At 41.5% G+C, this 20,623-nt stretch overlaps 2 protein-coding genes across 4 annotated transcripts in view; both read left to right on the forward strand.

The window, feature by feature from the left end:
* LOC112189518 ((13S,14R)-1,13-dihydroxy-N-methylcanadine 13-O-acetyltransferase AT1-like) overlaps positions 1 to 15,014 on the forward strand; it is a 36,443-nt gene extending 21,429 nt beyond the window's left edge. Inside the window, exon 2 of the mRNA XM_040515232.1 lies at positions 14,332 to 15,014. Coding sequence (XP_040371166.1) covers positions 14,332 to 14,885 — 554 coding nt within the window. The 3' untranslated portion in view covers positions 14,886 to 15,014. The remainder of the gene's footprint in view (positions 1 to 14,331) is intronic.
* Positions 5,965 to 7,661, forward strand: LOC121051826 (delta-1-pyrroline-5-carboxylate synthase-like). 3 transcript variants are annotated; one of them, XM_040515302.1, is made up of 5 exons: positions 5,965 to 6,154; positions 6,310 to 6,439; positions 6,683 to 6,788; positions 6,894 to 7,140; positions 7,249 to 7,661. In XM_040515302.1, exons 2-4 carry the CDS (start codon positions 6,387 to 6,389, stop codon positions 7,113 to 7,115), a joined length of 381 nt encoding a protein of 126 aa, XP_040371236.1. In that variant the 5' UTR covers positions 5,965 to 6,154; positions 6,310 to 6,386; the 3' UTR covers positions 7,116 to 7,140; positions 7,249 to 7,661. The 3 variants fall into 3 exon arrangements, with proteins under 3 accessions (XP_040371236.1, XP_040371200.1, XP_040371224.1); XM_040515266.1 differs by having other exon boundaries at positions 6,894 to 7,111; XM_040515290.1 differs by having other exon boundaries at positions 6,894 to 7,025.
* Positions 15,015 to 20,623: the final 5,609 nt, after the last annotated feature.

A 20,623-nucleotide genomic window follows, 5' to 3' on the forward strand; every position in this document is an offset into this window, starting at 1 on the left:
GTAACACCCTCGGTGGGGCGCACTGCTTTCTTCGGCACCCCGCGCCGTAGGGCCGGCGCTCTCTCTTTCCGCGGCACCGCCTCACTCACCCAACCGGTCCCCGCCTGAACGACAGGCGGCCCATCACCACCAAGATCGGAGTGGTGCGGCATTGGCAGCACCACAGGAACCTCTAACTGGCTCAGCGCCAGCGTCACTGGGTCCACCACCGTCTTCTGCGCCGCCATCCCGGAAGCATACATGGCTTCAAGGAAGTTGTCGATTTTAGCGCGGTCCATGGCTTTTGAAAAAGCGTCACGGCTAGCCTTGTTTCCCGGCGGAGTCTCTACAAAAAATTAGTGGCAGGCCAGTTAGCATGGGGCAACCTCACCAAAGGTACGATACAGCTGAGATTACTTACCAACGACACGCGTCAGTTGTTGAGCTACCAACAACTCCCACCCGCTAAGGAGACGGAAGTCCAGCAAGTTGCGATTCCGCCAGCAACCCCTGATGCGTGCTACCTGGCACTCTTCCTCACGAGTCAGGTTGTACCGCAACCCCGCTGCACAAACAGGTCATTATCAGTAGAGTACAAAAAAAAAAACAAAAAAAAAAAAACAGAAACCCCGCCAGTCGTGTTCAGCGGAAATGACAAATAACCTCGGATGGGCTGAAACTCCGACTTAATTCTAAACGTCGGCTCCCCCTCGTTGGACCCCGCTTGGTACTCCCACCCCTCCGTGGCAATGCAGAAGGTACCCCGCCAGTAGGACATTAAGTCCCTCAGGTTCTCAATCAGCTTGGGCGCTCCTTGACGACGACTGAGGTTTACTTGCCCTCTACAACCCTGGCACTTCACGTACACCAGTTCGTAGAAATGTAACACCTCCGCCACGGTCGGTCCTTCGCAACCAGACAACCGCCATAACGAGTTCATCGCCAGCAGTAACCGCCACATGTTGGGGTACACTTGCCCAAAGGCGATGCCGAACTCACACAGCAGGATCTGCAGATTGGGCACCAGCGGGAGGGTCACTCCCTCACGGAATATAGCCTCGTGCACCGCGGAGTGGCCCACTGGAAGGATCGAGGCCTTCTCCTCTACCGTCGGCGGACGCAGCTTCACCACGCCGGGCAACCGGAACACCCGCTTCAGCCGGTTGACGGCAACAGCGGTCATCCTACCTCCCGCCTCGTCAACCGGGGTGCCATCCTCGAACACCCACGCCGACTCGGTATCCTCTCCCGCTACACCTCCCCCGCCAGCGGAATCGCTGGCGGCACTATTGCTTTCTAGCCGCTCTTCGTGCAAAGTGTGTGTAGCGGCAGCCTCCCCCGCCCTAGAACTCTCCGGACGCGATGCACGACCCATATCTACGTCCCACGGAATGGTCTGTAGCGGCTCGACCTCTAGCGCTTTTGGCAGTGAGGTTCCTGCACGGGCAGACGGACGCAACGAGTCAATAAAATTTCTATCCTCCGCGCTGAATGACACTTCAGATCCGGAATCCTCACTGCTCGAGATCTCTATGACGTCGGCCATCCCAAAACCCTAAAACCCAAATCAGTTAGCTCACACAGGATCTAACCTATCCCTATATCAGTTAATGCCCAAGAACATCAACAACACTCAACCCAGAAAATGCCAAAACAAGAACAAACGCACTCAAACCCAGATTCGACCATCTAGAAAAGCCCTAACAACCCCAATTCTGTCAATCACAACCACCCTTCCCCATACCCACTCTCACACCCTCACACCCTCACAGTACGTCGACAAAGAACATATCACAGAAAAACCCAGAAATTCACCGAGGCAGACACCCAATGAAACAGGGAAATAGGCCAGAATACCAACCTTAACAGTGGAGCCTCTGATAGTAGTGTGTACACTAGTCTTCGAAGCCGGAGATCGTCGGTTCTTCCACGCACGAAAACTCGCCAATATCACCTCACCTTTCTTCTCCGATCTCAGACACAGAACACTTGAAGACGACGAAGGCACAGTTCAAAGTTTAGAGCAGTGCCAAATATGCTACCTTCCCCCCCTTTTATGTCAACGTCAAACAATCCCACGCCGTCCGTTTAAAAACGACATCAAATGTCAGCCGTACACGTGTCCCACAACTGCAGTTACTCTCCGGATTAACCGAGGCGTCGCCTCGGTTACGAAATCCATCATTACTAACATTAATGGCGAGGAGACGGCTAGGTGGAGGAGACACACCTCCGCACGCTAACCCTTTAGGGTTCGCCACGTGTCAACCACCATCAGACGAAGCGTCTGGTAGAAGCCACTACTTGTAGAGGGAAGGCACCAATCGTCGACGAAGTCACCACTGAGCGAAACCCCGCTAGCGGAACTTCTCACTTGTCACTTTCCAGGTGACGAAGCCACCGCTGAGCGCAACCCTGCTAGCGGAACTTCTCACTTGTCACTTTTCAGGTGACGAAGTCACCGCTGAGTGAAACCCCGCTAGCGGAACTTCTCACTTGTCACTTTCCAGGTGACGAAGTCACCGCTGAGCGAAACCCCGCTAGCGGAACTTCCAGGTGACGAAGTCACCGCTGAGCACAACCCCGCTAGAGGAACTTCTCACTCGTCACTTTCCAGGTGACGAAGTCACTGCTGAGCGAAACCCCGCTAGCGGAACTTCCAGGTGAAGAAGTCACCGCTGAGCGCAACCCCGCTAGCGGAACTTCTCACTTGTCACTTTCCAGGTGACGAAGTCACCGCTGAGCCAAACCCCGCTAGCGGAACTTCTCACTTGTCACTTTCCAGGTGACGAAGTCACCGCTGAGCGAAACCCCGCTAGCGGAACTTCTCACTTGTCATTTTCCAAGTACCAAAGTCCGCTAAGCGAATCCCCGCTAGAAAGACTTCGACTTGACAATTTGCAAGGGGCAGCCTCAGCTATACGTGGCACTGCCGGCATAACCCCCTCCCTCTTGCAAACCCCGTGCGTTGCTAAGCGCAACTCCGCTCAGTAACCATCGCCGAACACGTCTACTCGACGTTGTTTCCTGCTACATCCAGCGGGGGGTATCCGCCAGCGGCGAATCCCGAGGCTACGCCTCACTCTGACAACGACCGCCACGCGGCGTTACGGTCAGATCATCCCTACGAGACACGGGGACTTGTCAACAGTCTACGACGACCCTGATCAGGTACGTTGACTCCGGTCACCTGGGTACTAAGATTGGGCTCGCTACCCAACACCCTCTGCTCCGCGCAGCTTCCCCTCAACAAACAATTTGCCGACCATCAGGAGGTCCGTCTTGGCTAGGGAGTGGGGGACTCCCTGGCGGGTCTGGCAGGGGCCCACCCGAAAGGGTATAAAGCGTTTGCTCAGTAAATCCATGGTTGACAACGCACTGACTCTAATTATGTTGTTGCAAGTCTAGCGGAAGTAACGCTTCACACTGCCAATCAACTCCCCAACCAAGATTGCCCTCCTTGACTGGAGACTTGGGGGACTTATACCTACATGTGCCAGAACGAGCATAATTAGCTATAATGAGCCACGCTCATTGTACCGCCAGAAGTACCGACTCCCACCAAAGCGATGACCTGCGAAGGCACGGCCAGGCAGGCTACCGCTTAAGCCCTGGACCGCCCCCAGATCACCGCTGACGCGCCGCGTCAAGATAGCATCAGAAGCTCCAGACGCTGGGAATCGAAGCATATCAGTCCCACATCGGAAACAAGAGGAAGATCAACCTCTTCCTCAACTATAAAAGGTTCTCTCCTCTCTCCTCATTAATTACGCAATTACTACTCATTTATTGTCATGCTATCCATATACAGTGACTGACTTAGGCATCGGAGCAGTGAAGACCGCCCAACGTGGTCTCCCTCTGACGCCCTGTCTATCGTGTTGCAGCAAACAGGAACCATCTAATCTTTGGAGTAGCGGTCCGCCCACCGGACCCGCGTTAAACAAGGAATCGGCTACCGCCGGACTTGAGCATTAACACGTTCCAATTTCCTCAGAAAAACAATAAAATTGGCGGGACCTTTTGGCGCCAGTATTATTTTCGACAAGATTTTGTGTCGTCGGTAATGATAGACCTATTTCCAAGAGGCAGTTGACTTTGTCGGAAATGATTTCTTAATTTCGAGGGCAACAAAGTACCCTCGGTAATGAACAAAATATTTCTCTAAATTGTATTATTTTTATAAAAATATTAATTTTACCATTTTTCCACAGGTCACTTGATGACATATTATTAGTTTATTATAATTGATGCATTATATGTTAAAGACAAAACAATTTTATTATATATTGGTTATAAGGTAAGATCAGATAAATCTCATAATATATATTTATATATATAATATATTACAAGTCTCATAGTTATATATACATAATACATATGTGTTTTGGATTTATATAAGACTTGATCGATCGATCATGCTAATTGGGAGGTTCCGCCCTAACCCAATATATTATTAGTTGCGGAAGTAGATAAGAGATCATCTATGGTAAATCACGATTATGCTAATTGGGAGATTCTGCGCTAATTGGAATGCTTACTAGGAGATTCTGCTCTATTTAAATAAGAGATCATGCTAACTGGGAGATTCCGCCCTAAAACCCTAAACCTTAATAGTAAATCATGATTATGACTACATTAACAATCATCAATTGTGCTGGAAACTTGTATAAGTGATATGAAGACCTAAAATTGAATAGTAGAGATGTCGATATATGTAATCAAAAATTGGGTCTCACAAGAGATCTCTTAAAATGGCCAAAAAAAATATCCGTTAGTGAAAGACTCCTACACACACACACAATTCATTGTCGATCAATCATGTGTGCTTGTCCAGTACTATTCATTATTGATCACATACATACTACATATATAGTACGACTGTCCCTCCACACATATATGCATTCGTATATAGTAGACATTGATTGATCATATACAATTATATAGAATACACTATTAGAGAAAACCCATTTGGAGACAAATTTTTTCGGGACGGACCAATTTTTCCAAACACATGATTAATTAGAGACAAAAAAAATTATTTTGTCCCTAAAAGTTTTGTTTTTCAAAACTCTCCATTCGACGCTATTTAGAGAAAAAAATATTTGTTCCAAAATTTAATTGGGGACGAAATTTAATTTTGTCTCCTATGCGTTTTAGATTTTGAAAATAATTGGTAAAATTTAAGCAGTTAGTTACACAGAATTTCAAATTTTGGACAAAAAGAATTAGGAACGAAAAATTTCTTATCTAATTTTGTTAGAGGATTTTTTTTTCAACTTTTCATCTGGACGGGGTTTGGCAAAAGTAAATAGTGTATAGCAACTTATTGGAATTGAAACGATGTTGTTTTAATCTCACATATATTTAGCCACTCCATTTATCTTAGTTCTTTGAACTATTTGATGATCACTGCTCTTTGATTTCCCTATACTAACCTCCAAACACCAATACCTGCCAGCAGTAGTGTCTTTGTCATGCAACGCTTCTCATCTATGTCGCCTCTCTTAGTTTTTCTTCTCCTATTTAGTACCCTAAATTTGAAATTAGGGTTTTCAATCTTTTTTAGTTTTCGTAATGCTAATCTTTGTTTGTTGATGTCGTAGTAAGGTTAGAGGCTCGGCTAGAAGGCAATTGCATTGCTGACTACTACTAAGAATCTAAGAGAACTTTTTTAAAACCGGATTCTAGAACATCTTTTATATGAAAAGAGTTTAGTGTATTTAGGGTATTATGATTCTTTTATTTTAATTATTTTATCTATTAAAAACTAAAGTGCTTGTTAGCCAAAACATAAATTTTTACATAAATACCCCTTATACATGTACTTTAAAAACCACGTTAATGACAAAGGATAAACACGTAAAATTACAAGTAATAAAAAATATAAAAATAAAGATATATTTTGATCTTTTTATTAGAGGTAATTTCTTTCAAAGTTAATGAGGATAGAAGGATAGAAATTTCTATAAGAGGGTCTGTGAGGCCGCTACATGGCGCCTAAGCGCTAGCACCTCCCCAATTTTGCTCTAGGCCGGGCGATGGAGGAAATCGTTCTGGGTTTAGGCGGTCTGGGCGCTGGGCATCGATCTATAATATTTTCAATCCAGACATATCTCTTCTCTCCTCCAATCGGTCCCTCTCTCTCCCCCCTTCAATCTGTGAAAACTCGGAAGTAAGTCTCTCTTTCTTTCTCTCAAATCTCTGGTGTCTGCCAGAGTTTCTATTCATTTAATCATTTATAACTATATGTTGATTATCTTGAATATTTTGGCCATTATATTCTGGGTCTTTTCAAATTGAATGAATATATGTTGAACTGTTTTCCAGGAGGAAGCAAGATTGGGGAACAAAGAAAAAATCAAACTCTGTAATTAGGGTTTTAGAGAGACACAGTAATATGGACCATGGCCTTCATCCCAGACATAGGGAGTTCTTCATTGGCTTCACAAAGGGCCAGGTTTGTATAAAGTTCTCTCCTTTTTTTTCTTGTATTGTTTTAAATTTGATTCATTTATCTTTATAGCTATCTGGGTTTTATTGGGATTGTTTGATATTTGCATTCATTGAAAATTTTGGCATTGTTGGCTATCTGGGTGTGATTCTTTGTATGGTGTATGATCATTCAATTGAAATTTTTATATGAGAGTTTGAAATGTTCTCTATTTCAGAGAACATTCATAAATTGACAATTTTCAAACAGTTGCAGCTCTGCTGATCTGCAAAAGCCAGCTAAACTGGATGGGAAGGCATGTGCAGCTGTTGGACAGCCTGATCTGATGGCTCTCTTTAAGTCCGTGTTTAGTGAGGTGAGTGCTTGCAATGATCTTCTCTTAAGTAGTTCTTAGGAAAAAACTAATTTGTTGTATTCTAAAAGGCTCAGGTTTTTGCTTCTTTGTTATATTTCCTTGCAGGATGTGACACAAGCTCAGTGTCTTGTCACAGAAAGTGACTTTAGGGGTAAAGATTTTCAAAGGCAGCTGAAAGAAACGGTCGATCACTTGCTGTCTTTAAAGACTATACCTATATTCAATGAAAATGATGCAGTTAGTACCAGAACATATTTATGTGAGGCATATACCACTCTTCTATACATGAATCAGAAATTGATTATGAAGCTCTGGCTAGTCTGGTGATTCCGACATAACAGACGAATTATATGTTCGCTACACTTTGCCAACCCTTGATTCCATTCTAAAAACTCATACATTTCTGTTTCCGCTTAATAGGTAGTGTGCACTAATTCCACAGTCATGACCACCTTTGCAGGATTCTTCTGGTATATTTTGGGACAATGACAGTTTGGCAGCTATACTAGCTAAGGAGCTAAAGGCTGATCTTCTTATCCTTATGAGTGATGTGGAGGGTCTCTACAGTGGGCCTCCCAAGTGACACAAATTCAAAGCTCATTCATTCATACATATATAAAGGAGAGGCATCAAGGCGGAGTCACTTGTGGAGTAAAATCAAGAGTGGGACGAGGGGAATGGCTGCGAAAGTAAAGGCTGCTATTAATGCAGCTTCTACTGGCATCCCTGTTGTCGTCACCAGGTGTTCTTCAAGACTTGGTTGGTGTCATCATTTTATGAAATTTTGTTAGAAAACTAGTGCAACATTAATATGACTATATCAATAGTCTTTTAGACAATGACAAACCTGCATGCCATAATGGAATGATTAACTATGTTTCTTCTAATGCAATTTTTTTTATGAAGATTTAATTGTCTCCTTGTATATTTAATAGAAAAATTATCTTTATTCATCTACCTCTTCCAATTAGGTTAGTTGACAATTAAATTGAGTGAGAGGGAAAAAAAATTGCTAACAAATTTCAATGAATAAATCTCGTGGAAAAACATTTCCGACCACAATATCATTCTCAGAAATGTTAGATTATATTTTTCCGACAGGAAATATCAATTTCCGAGGAAAATATGACCCTCGAAACTTATTCATTTTCGATGCCAAATAGTCGTCGGAATTAAATATTCTTATCGAAAATATTTTTTTCCGACCACTACTATTCGTCAGAAATAAGTCCTTGGAAAAAAATGGATTGGCTAGCGACCAATTTTTTCCTACAAGCAACGAATTATTTCCAACAAACATCTTTTGTCGGAAATACTATTCGTCATCCTTGAGGAGTAACAATTTTCGACCACCGAAAAATTATTTACAACCACATCTGGCTGTCGGAAATATATCTTTTTCTGAGGGTAGGTCGGAAAAAGACTATTTCCAATGATATTTTTTCCGAGGGCACCTAGCTGTCGAAAATAGCTTTTTCCGACGGGGAAAGTGGCTTTTCCGACCAAATCGCACCCTTGGAAATGACTATCATTGTTGTAGTGAATTAGGGATTTAAGCATGCAATAGTTACAACCTAAAATGTAATGATTACTTAGTTCTCTACCTAATGCCGGTTAAGGCCACTAAGTCAATTTCTCTTATTTGATATCCATTCTTCCAGTTAAGGCAAGAATGAACTCTCTAACCCTAATCATTATGCCTTGTTAGGGCCACAATGTGTAGGATTAAAGGCGAAGGGCACAAGAAAATAGAAACTTAGGCAATCATTCATTCTTGATTAAACAACTACTTGACACACCACACTAATTACATGAAGCTAGTGAACAAAAGAACCACCCATTGTATCACACATCACAAATCTCAAAACATAACAAAGAGAGTGGTTAATTCCCTAAATTCATGCATCAAGAACCAAGTAGCATAGTAATTAGAATGAACCCATATGAAAATACATTATTTATCACTTGAAAAATATGTCAATTACATCAAAATTGAGCTAGAGTTAGAAACCCTAGCCCCCAAAAGTAACTACTCACAACCCATATTCATGAACATCAAAATTACAAAATTCAAATAGCAAAGAGCAGAGAAGTGTAGGAGAACACAAGGATAGTCACAAATAGCTATAAAGCTAGCATAACTAGCCTTGAATTACAACCCCACAAAATACCCAAATCTTGAATCTTGTAGAGATTGAGCCCTTTGATGGATCCTTGAAGCTTTATGTGAGTAGTCCTTCAAATCTCAAAACAAAATAGAAAGAAAAGAGGAAAAATGAAGGAGAGGAGAGGTAAGTGAGAGCAGCCCAAGGCTGCCCCCAAGTGTGCGACGCTGTTGTTAGGAGGAAGAGAGTCGTGATATCTCCCCTGGGAATAGGGTTGGCTAGGGCTGGGCACGGGCCGGGTCCAACTAAAATTTTGCTGGGCCCGGGACCGGCCCGTTTTTTACGGTTCGGGCCCAAAGCCCATTTTGCAACCATCAGGGACCGGCCCGTTTCATTTAGGGCCGGGCTTCCGGGTTTTCGGGCCCAAATACCAATTTTCATTATATTTCCAGATTTTCAACATATTCAAAGTCCAAATACAAATCCATTAAGCTTTTAATGTATTTCCAGATTTCAACATATTCAAAATCCAAAAACAAATCCATTAAGCTTTTAATGTATTTCCAGATCTCAACATATTCAAAATCCAAAAACAAATCCATTAAGCTTTTAATGTATTTCTAGATCTCAACATGTTCAAAGTCCAAATACAAATCAATTAAGCTTTTAATGCCTCCATTAAGCTTTGGCTGAATAGAGATACTTTTTATTTCCTTTTTCTGGGCATTAAGGCTTATAATGCTACCATTAATAGAAAAAAAAAAAAAAAACAAGAAGAAGATCAGTAGCGTTCTAAATCCAAAACAACTGAACAACATAACAAAGATATGAGTACCATGTTCATATAGTTATCAACGAACAACATAACTAACAAATCTGATTTCTACAACAAAAAAAAAATTGAATCAATTAACTGATCCTTCCATGGCGGGCAGGAGAGGAAGAGCAGATCGTGGGATCTATGGAAGGGGAGGATCCAATTGGAGAGAGAAAGAGGTTCTGGAAATCTATGAGACGATGAGATCGGTGAGTGAAGACGAGGCGATGAGATCGGTGAGACGATGGCCATGAGGAAGGTTCTGGATTTCAAAGATGAGAAGCTTCAAAGAATCAAAGGAAGAAAACAGAGAACGGAGTTCTTGTAACCAAAAAAGAAGAAGAGAGAAAGGGAGTTATGCGGCAGAGTGAAATGAGGAGAGGAGAGAGACTAAAGGGGTTGTGCGGCAGAGTGAAATGAGAAGAGAGGAGAGAGAGTAGGGTTAGGAATTAATATTAGAGAGAATGATTTGGTGTGGGGAGGTCTATACTAGTAATGAAGACTAACAACATAAAAATAATAGCCAGCCAATAGTATAGAGACACATGTCTTTTTTAATGTCAAACGGGCCTGACGGGCTTTTTCATTTCTGAAAGTCTAGGCCCGGGCCCAAACCGTATTTCGAAAGTTAAAGCCCGGCCCGGACCGTTTTGACGGAAAAAAAAATAGGACCCGGCCCGTACGGGTCGGACTTTCACGGGCCGGTCCGAGTTTGCGGGTTTTCGGGCTTAAACGCCCAGCCCTAGGGTTGGCTGCTATATATGTATATATATGTGGGATAGCGGTGGTCATGTGTGGGTTAATTGGATGATAATAAAAACTGGTTGGTTTGGGCTGCAGCCAGAAGAGGAGAGTGGGTCTGACAGTTCGGTGGGGCACACAAATTTGATGGGTTTGATTAATTAACCATATTGGTTAATTAATATGTTTTGCTACTGCGTTTTGTGTGTTGCTCAATTAAGCAATTATGCAATTTCTCAATTAAGAAATTAAGCAATTGCTCAATTAAGTAATTAAGCAATTAAGATTAATTGCATAATTAAGATATTACAATTTCATCTTTTTGTCAAAACTCTGAATGATCCAATTTTGTATCATTTCTTCTCGTTTCCGCAACTCCGCTTATTTTCTACAACATAAATAAAAATGAGTTAATTACATAATAATTGACTAGAGTATTAGCTTAATTCTAGTATTTTAGATATAATTACAATGCGTGTAATCACTCGAATAGTGACATAAAATTCACTAGAGAGACAAATAAACTTCTCTAAGATGCGCCTTTGTTCACAATCATTAGAGGTATTGCAAAGGAACTCATTTCCGTTCTCTACATGCGTTTTCGAATGGAATCCGTCGGCTATTCATAAGTGTGATTCACCCTAGAAGCGTAGAGAGTTTCTATGACAATAATTAAGGTGTCATTTGGCAAGTGGAACTTGGGCTATTCCATGTCCTTGAATTAATACTGATGGCCCAGCCATCGTAGTCACAAAAGTCATATGCTCATAATCAAAATGGAGTCATAAAGAGCTCGAAATTTTATTCATAAGCCAACGGAGTTACATCATTGTCTCTTTGAGTAAACAAAATCTAATCCAAAATGATAGCTAATGCAAAACAATGGTAGTCGTCTAACTTCTTTCGGTAATTCCAAAATAAATGTGACCAGGTGAGTAGAGAGATGTCGGTGGAGCAAAGCTCACTTAAATACCACTAATCTCATAACCTTCCTAGACATCACACTTACTTTGAGTGAGCCTACTTTGAAGAAAAGCTAAACCATTAGCATTTACTACAAAAATATATGGCAATTGCCTATTACATCTCTTGGAAAAATAAAGACTTAAACAGAATTGACGATCTATTGATCCCAGCCAGATTTGTAGTCTTCAACCCTTCACTCTAGATCATCTTCTTGATCTTCTTGTTTCATATAGTGAGCTTCTCTTGCTTCACAATATGCTTTGTAGGCGGTGACAATTTCTTCACGAGCTCTACAAATGTGTGCCCAATGATCAGACACTCCACATCGAGAACATACATCTCTTTGCTCAAACTCCATTGATTGAGGCGCTTTGAAAGCGTCATTTAGATGGCTCTTAGTGTTGGTGGTGCCACCAACATGGCCAGAGGCGTTGCCTCCCTCTCTCTTTCCATGTTTACCTCTCCGGTTCCGTGTTCGCCTATTTTGGCGATTACCTTCCCAAGTAGAGCGATTATATGGACCAGAACGTCCAAATGTATTCCTAAAATTAGGGTTTCACTCTAGGCACCCTCTCTTTGGGGCGCGACTATAATTGGATTCCGGAATATGCTCTATTCCCACGGATCTTGAATTATAGTTCTTCACAAGGAAAGGATGTTGTCATGCATTTCAGCCACATTCATAGCTCCAATGAGCTCATGAAACCTTGTGATTCGTCTTGCAGTAACATCGATTCGATAGTTCTTAGCAACCATCAATGCAGAGACGGGGAAAGTAGAGAGAGTCTTCTCAATCAACATCACATTTGTGATCTCTTTATCACAGAATTACATTAAGGATTTAATGCGAAGTGCTTCCGAGTTGTAGTTAAGAACTGGCTTGAAATCACAGAAGCGGAGGTTATGCCATCTCACTTCTAGGTCAGGAAGCAGGGAGTCACGGACGTTGCCAAATCTATCTTCGAGTGAGACCCACAGCCTTCTGGGGTCTTCTTCATTCATACACTCGTACTAGAGCGAATCATCCACATGACGAGTCATTAGGATGATGGCTTTCGGCTTATTTGCCTCTAAGGCTGCTCTATTTGCTTCCAAAGCTTGAGCTTGCTCAATAGTTAGCACGTCCTGGCTAGGCTCGAGAATCGTATCCAAGATTTTATAGGCCTTGAGATGCTGGCGGATATCACCAACCCACCTGTGATATTCAGAGCCAGTTGTTCCCAATGGAGCAAAGTCCAATTTGTTCAGGTTATCATCCTGAAAGAACAAGAAATTAGGGTTAGTTTCGGAGCGAAAAAGGCTACCACGAAAAACAAATAAAATTTCTGAGCGTAGTCGCTTCCAAGAAATTATGAATTTCCGAGTGTAGTCGCTTCCAAGAAATTCGATTCCAAGAGAGGTTGGATTAGATCGAAACAATGATGTTTGCGGTCGATCGTTTTATCTCAACAAACTCTGAGTTTGGAGAACTCTACAAGCTCCAAGCTTGGAGTGAGCATGAACCCCCACAGTTCAGCTTAATTTGGTCTCCCCTATGATAAAGAAAGGGGGGTAGAAGAAGGGAGGTTGCAAGTCCCCGAAAAAGAAGAGAAATTAAATTTAAAAACTCTAAAAAAAACGGGAACGTTTAGTAAAAAATACCACGAAATAGGTCACCGGAAAAAATGACTGGAAAAAGTGGTCGGAAAAAGTGGCAGGAAAATGGCCGAAAAAAGTGGCCGAAAAGTCGCCGGAAAAGGCATTGACCAGGAGTTGATCGACGTTGACCGGAGGGCTGATGTGGCAGTGGACCTGCGTCAGTGGACCTCTGCCTTGGGCTTGGTCTTGCACTTCTTTTCCTTTCCCCTTTTTTTTTTTTCTTTCTTTTATTCTCTTCTTCTTTTTTGCCGGTTCAAGACGCAGATGCTTAGGTGGCCGGTTCACGTATTTTTATTCCAGTTTTTGAACTTTTTCTTCCGGTTCCTGAAATTTCATATCAGTGGGCTTCTGCTATCAAAATTTGGTGGAAATTGGAGGTCCGGAAGATGGTGAACCGGTGGAATATTTGCTGCGAGTTGTATGGAGCTTCCGGTGGCCAGTTCGGTAGGTTTCTGGCCGGTTCTTGGGGTGCCGCCGCCGGTTATGGATTCCTGGAATCGAGTTCTTCAATGTGTGAGGTGGAGGCAGAAAAGGCTTCAAGGTTTTGTATTCAGATTCAAGGTTTTTAGCTTCTTGAATCAGGGTTTGGCTATTTGTTTCAGGGTTAGGGCTCCGTGCTGATAACGTGTTTTAGGGAAACGATATTTGAGAGAGAATTGTTATATCTTCTCATTGATAATATGGGTCTCTTTATATAGAGGATTACAATGCATAGAATCTGAATTGTACAAGGAAAGGTAATCATACAATGAATGGATATCTCTACGATATTCTCCGAGATTCTCTCTAATTAAAACCCTATTACCACTAGGTCAAGTAACCTAGAGTTTGGGCCAGACACACAAATAGAGATTTACTTGAACAAGAAGTATTTTCTTTATTGGAAACCGGAATTCCCTAATAACTTTGGCCTATACATTGAATTAGCAAAATTATGTGTCATCGTCAAAAACCTTGCCAATTATTTGAGTTTTAGTATCACAAGGACCTCATATATTTTTGCCATTTTGTTTGAGACTAATAGTACAATTACATATAATTCTTGTTTAGTGAATATATCTTTAATTACTTAAAAAGAAACTTATATCAAGACAAAGATAGAAATCTTTTATTTCATTTATGGGATGATACGGATGAAACTCTGATGAGATTTGAACAAAGATGTCTTAAGACCTAATTCACGGTGGGCTTGGTGCTTAGCCTAAGCCGGGTGAGTTTCGTGCTGAGACAAAAGTCGCTCAATTGTCACCTCTGCATGCTAAATTTAATTTGGCAGCACTTGCAGGTACTTCTCCAAAACTCTCCATAGTAGCGCATGTAGTAAACTTGAGGCCACGAATGAACCCGCAAATGTTGTTGGATAATACCATTGGGAATATCATTTTGTTGGCTCCTGTCGTATTAGAAATTTTGGAAGAGACAGCAACAAATAGTAGTGATCATGAACTGTGTGACTTGGTGAACTTGCTTCATAAATCCCTCAACCAATATAACAGTGAGTACCTGGACACTCTGAAGGGTAAAGAAGGATTTGGAGCCATTTGTGACTATCTAGATTTCATGGAGGAAGGGACTTTTATAAAACCACCACCAGAGATTTATACATTCACGAGCTGGACTAGAATTCTTAACAAACTAGATTTTGGATGGGGAAAGCCATTTCAGATTGGAGTCATCGGAAAAGTTGGACCTGTATTTGGAAATCTAACTATATTCGTTGCATTACAATGCGATCAACAAATTGAAGCGTGGGTGACTTTGGAGGAAAAGCAAATGGCTATGCTAGAAAAAGATGCTCAATTTCTAGCATTTGCATCTCCAAATCCCTAATTTTCAAGCACTGCTCTTTAGTTTCATGATGATTAATTCACAAATAAGTTTCGCAGATTTTGTAATACACCTCATGTCGAGTACTTGGTACTTTTTATGCTCTCTTCTATCCGGAATGTCTTCTTAAGTCATAGCTAATATTTCAATAAATTTCTTTTATAAAAAAGAAGAAGAAGAAGAAGTTTAGCTATGTTCTTTTATCAAAGTAATTAGCTGTTTAGCACGAGACAAGACTATATGGGAATGTTGCAAGAGGAGGCATTCAGTTATATGTCATAAAAGGGCAGATTACAGACATCCTGCCCTAATCATCACCTGTTACATTCAAAGGCTGAAAATAATAGTCACTTATCTTCAAACAATTTTACTCCAATGAAAATTTATAAATTTTGCAATGAGAATAGTAGTTGACGGGATTGCAACTATGAACCCATTAAGCTGTCTTTAAATGACTTGTACCATTAAACAAGGCAGCTCAGGCAACTCGCAGCTTGAGCAGTGGCCGCTCAATTAAGCTGCTCGTGTAGCTCAGGCAGAACAAGAAGCTTGTGCATCATGCTCAGCTTGCACAGGTCAGGCAGCCCCAGCTGTTGGAGCAGATCCAGCAGCAGGAGCAGCCTAGAGATGGAAATGTGGGGTTGCTCTATCTTCTGTCCAGTTATGAACGGATGCTGTATGTAATTGGCGGACTAGGAATATGAGAACTTGATTAGATATAAGAGTACGTCTGCCACTTTGGAGTGGAAGCAGACGATGTGCAAGATAAATTCTTGATACTTCAGGGAAAACTTAATCAAGTTGAATCACCTGAAGCAACTCGAAAGCAGCTGGCCTCAAACTTGGTTTCCTGCCATGCATGGGACCAAAACATACATTAATTCAAAACAAACAATCAAATTAAAGAGCCGTATCACCCTTAACCAAAATTTTGAACATCAAATGACTACCCCATGTTATCCAGTTAAATGGAATAGATCAATCCAACATATATTAGAGATTCTAACTTCAAGTTAAAATGATTGAAAGACAACAAGATTAGAATACCTTTGCAGGCAAAAATCTTTAGAGAGGATAGATTCTCCGGGATCAGTGGATGAGAATTGTTTGTTGCCATATGGAACAGAGCAGCGACCTAAAGAAACATGCCATTAGTAGAACATACAGGCGATAATACTTTCTTCAAAAAAAGTTTACGGAAATTGGAAGAATGATTAATTACCCCTGCTTTGAATTTTTCACTTCAGGGACGCTTTCCTGTGGCCATCTCAATGACAGTACATCCAACACTCCAGATATCAGCAGAGCTGAAGAACCATTCTCAGAAGCCAGTTTCTTTGGCTAAGCAAGAATAAACAATCAAATACATCAACAATAATTGTTATAATCACTATTTACCAAGGACGGCCGCAAATCCAGACGTCTAGATTTTGTTTACAAGGTGGTAATATCATCCACTGTGACATCACATTATTTAAGAATGCTCATTACTGTTTCAGATAGAATCTAGAACACTGATAAAAATATTAGTGTACATAATATGTACATCTCCTAGATCTTCCAACATATAGACGGGTACCCAAGAAGCAGTTGAATTACACAATTCAATTCTTCTCCAAATCAGAATTATTTTCAGTTGTCACTCTTAAAGAAAGATTGTTTTTACCTAGATATATTTTACTCAATTAATCAAGAACGTATCAGTGCTGCCCAAAAATAATACATATCTACATCATCATCGAATAGTTAGCACGCCTGCACTCAAGTAAATGATATAAGGGTAATGATTGATTGTACTTGCATTAGGGGTCATCGTGGCCGGGTTAAGGCCGGCCCTACCCTAAATTTTAAGGCTTAGGGTCGAGCCGGGCCGGGCTTTGACCAAGTCAACAAAACTTAGGGCCGGGCCGAGGCTTTAATATGTAAACCCTTACCCGCCCTTAAGGCCCATTTCGCAAGGGTCGAAAGGGCCGGGCCGGGTCTTTCTATGTTTAACACTTTTTAACTCAAACTCTCAAAGTGAAATCTAAACAAGGAATAACATCAAATTTGAATAACTGAAATCACTGAATGTCTTCAATATTGTAGTCTGAAATCTCCATATCATCAATTACAATATTACATAAACTAAAGTTACTAAATGATGTAGCCTACATCAGTCCAAGCAAAAAAATAGTAGGAAACGTGTCATTCTTGAAGACTTCCGTGGTCAAGATCCAATAATCCTCTCTTCCCATGAGTCTGTTAAAACACAATACAAAAATATGTTAAAAAACAATACATTAAACCATCTATAAACTATCTACAAACAATCTACAGCAGACCATCATTACTTATGCACATAAACCCATCTATAAGAACCGTAATGTGCAATTCAAAACAATACACCAACCTCTACTCAATATTTGTGATTGACTCGTTCGCAGCTGAGTTTGATTGAGCACGTTCAAGGGCAAGCATCCATTCCGGTCTTGCTAACTGTGCATTTCAAATATAAAGAAATTTGCACGGAACAGAAAGAAGAATAAACGTTAAACTCACCATATTAGTCTTATTCCGTTGCCGGCATCTGAGAGCTAAATCCAACCACAGAGTCTTCTTCTTAAAATATGGGAGTCTTCTTCTTCCATCACTCTCTCTCTCTCTCAACCCAAACAGAAAACCAGAAAACACCAACAAGTAGGTCATCAAATTTGAACCGTAACTAGAAAAATTCTCTGTAAAACCAAAGGAAATGTTAAATGGAGCAGCTAATTGGCGTACCTAGACAAACAATCGGGTTATTTCACTACCCATAGTTGTGAAACTCGAAAGCTTCAGTCTTTATTCTCCAATCTCCATCATCATGCTACCCAGAAGCAAAAGCTTCAGTCTTTATTCTTGAATCAGTCGAACGCTTGCGTTTTATATTGGTAAAGGCATCGAGGAAGGGCGGCGACTGGGTCTCGGGATTGGCGGAGGGCGGTGACTGGGCCTCGGAGTCGACGAAGGGCTGCTACAGGTTGGATTGCAAGCAGAGGAGGATAGCCTTAGGGGTCGGGGAAGGAGGATGGGTCTCGAGGTCTACGACAGGCAGTGACGGGTTGAACTGCAGGCGGAGGAGGAGGGGTTTATGGATCGGAGAAGGAGGATGGCTCTCGGGATTGGCGAAACAGATCGGGGAAGGAGGATGGGTCTCGGGGTCTGTGACGGATTGGAGTGCAGGTGGAGGAGGAGCGCTTTACGGATCTGAGAAGGAGGATGGGTTGCCAGATCGGCGAAGGGCAGTGACGGGGTCTCGGGGTCGGCGAAGGGCGACGACGGATCAGACTGCACCGTCGCCTACCTCTCTCTCTCTCTCTCTCTCTCTCTCTCTCTCTCTCTCTCTCTCTCTCTCTCTCTCTCTCTCTCTCTCTCTCTCTCTCTCTCTCTCTCTCTCTCACAAATGGATAAGATATGGCTAATATGCGAATTGGGAAGTGTTTAGGGCTTTAGGTCGAGTGACTCTAGTCAATGACCTAGTTGACAACACTTTGGGCTTTGGGTTCAGTCTAGGCAAAACAAGCCTCATAAATCAATTGGGTTTGGCCATTTAGGACAGAAGACAGAATATTACCCATTCTCTAAAATAGCAGATTTCTTATTTCCTTTCTATGTAAATATGTCACAGAGAAAATAAATATAAATAAAATATAAATTTTAGGGTTGGGCCAGGCCGGGCCGCAGGGTAGGGCCGGGCTTCACTTGCATAACCCATACCCTACCCTATTTAAAAAAGGGTTGGGCCGGCCAGCCCTATTGCAAAGGCCGGGCCGGGTGGGCTTAGGGTGGGTTTAGGGCCGAAGGGCCAAATGGTGAGGCCTAACTTGCATGCCATGACCAGTCTGGTGAAAGACTTCAGGAGCCATCCAGTAAGATGTACCCTTCAAAAGTTCAAAGACTTTAATTTGCACCAGAAACAGTCGCCTACAATAATGCAGTAATTAAGGCTATGTTTGGTATGGCTGTTTTTTGAGGAAAAGCTGATTTCTGCTTATTTATGAGAATAAGTAGCTGAAAAGCAAAGCAGATGAGTGTTTGATAAATTGACTTTTTATAAGTGTTGTTAGTGTCAAAAGCAATGGCAAAGTGTTTGGTAAACTCAAACTTGCTTGTGCTTTTTGTTTGTGGAATGACTAAATTGGACATGAGAGATTATTTTGCCTTGATTGTTTGGTAATACAATGTTGTTCAAATGCTTTTGTTATTATTTTTAATTTTTGGCAACTTTCACTTTTTATAAATCATGGTGACCATATGATTAATATTGGACAATTTAAAAAATAACTTATATAAATATATTAGTAATATTAATAACAATTTTTTTTTTTTGAGGAAAAAAAAGAACTTTTATTATTGAAGCATACAATTACAATCGTAAATGAGGGCATCCAGAACAAACTCTGGAGCGTTTGAGAACCATTCAATATGGGTATTAGCATCAAAACCATAACTTGCAAACCTGTGGGCTACTCTATTGGAGGTTCGATAAGCATGTTGTATCCCAATCAAAGGCAACTGATGAAGAAGAGCCTTGATATTGTCCACTAAGTTGCCTAGAGTTGTGAAATCCTCACCCTCCTCACAAATAGCCTTTATAGCCAAGAGACAATCACTTTGAACAATAACATTCGTTACTGACATGGCTTGCAACAATTCTAGCCCATGTTTAATGGCAAGAAGTTCCACATGCATTGCAGAAGTGACATACTCTTTATGATAAGCAAAACCAGCAATGAATTCACCCTTTTCATTCCGCAAGACACCTCCCACCCCTCCATGAGCTGCTGACTGTAGAAATGCTCTATCTATGTTCAATTTTAGCATCTCTGCTATAGGTGGGCACCAAGGTTGATTGCCTTTAATTCGAGGAGAAGCCTGACTTCTAATAGCCTTGTTTATGCGGCTATATTCTTCAAACCAGGCCATAGTACTAGCGACAATAGCAGGAGCAGCAATAGCAGAATCATTCCAAAGCTTCTCATTTCTATTTTTCCAAAAACCCCATAATATCATCAACAACTTAGCAAAGTTTTCATCACACAAAGAAATCGCATGTTCAAGCATCCATTCCTTAAACATAAAAGAAGGAGAAATAGGCAGTTGCATAGAAAATGCAGAGGATGTGAGGATTTCCCTTGCCACAAAACAACCACAAAAAACATGACTCACAGTTTCATACCGGTGAGGACAAAGTAAGCAACGCATTTCACCAGAATATCCCCTTTTGCTCAAACAATCTCTTGTGGGAAGTATATTATGACAAGTTCTCCAAGGCAAATTGAAACCTTACCTGGAACCTTGGCTTTCCACAAGGTTTTCCATAGCATGCTAAATGGATCCCCAAGAGAGGTAGAGGAAAGAGAGCTCCCTATCACAAAATCTCGAGCAACCCAATATGCAGATTTTACTGAAAAGAAACCCTTTTGATCAAGCTTCCATGTTAAAAAATCTCGAGTACGACGAAAACTCAAAGGAATGCATAATATAGCTGCTTGAACCTCCTTAGAAAATAAATCTTGAAGAAGTTCTCTCTTCCAAGTTTTTATTTCCCAATTAATAAGATTAGAGACCGAATGAATATTGCAATGGCTAGGCTGATGAAGATTATGGCCGGGAACATTAGGGATCCAATCATCATTCCAAATATTTATATCCCTACCCGACCCAACCTGCCAAAGTAAACCAGCCCTAAGGACCGGGCGTGCATCCATAATGCTTCT

The sequence above is a fragment of the Rosa chinensis genome, chromosome 1 (genome assembly GCF_002994745.2).
Source record: "Rosa chinensis cultivar Old Blush chromosome 1, RchiOBHm-V2, whole genome shotgun sequence".
Classification (NCBI taxonomy): Eukaryota; Viridiplantae; Streptophyta; class Magnoliopsida; order Rosales; family Rosaceae; genus Rosa; species Rosa chinensis.

Coding starts and splice junctions, on each gene's coding strand:
- LOC121051826 (XM_040515266.1), top strand. CDS start 6,387: ATGGCCTTCATCCCAGACATAGGGAGTTCTTCATTGGCTTCACAAAGG. Junction 6,440..6,682: donor TTGGCTTCACAAAGGGCCAG/GTTTGTATAAAG, acceptor ATTTTCAAACAG/TTGCAGCTCTGCTGATCTGC. Junction 6,789..6,893: donor TTAAGTCCGTGTTTAGTGAG/GTGAGTGCTTGC, acceptor ATTTCCTTGCAG/GATGTGACACAAGCTCAGTG.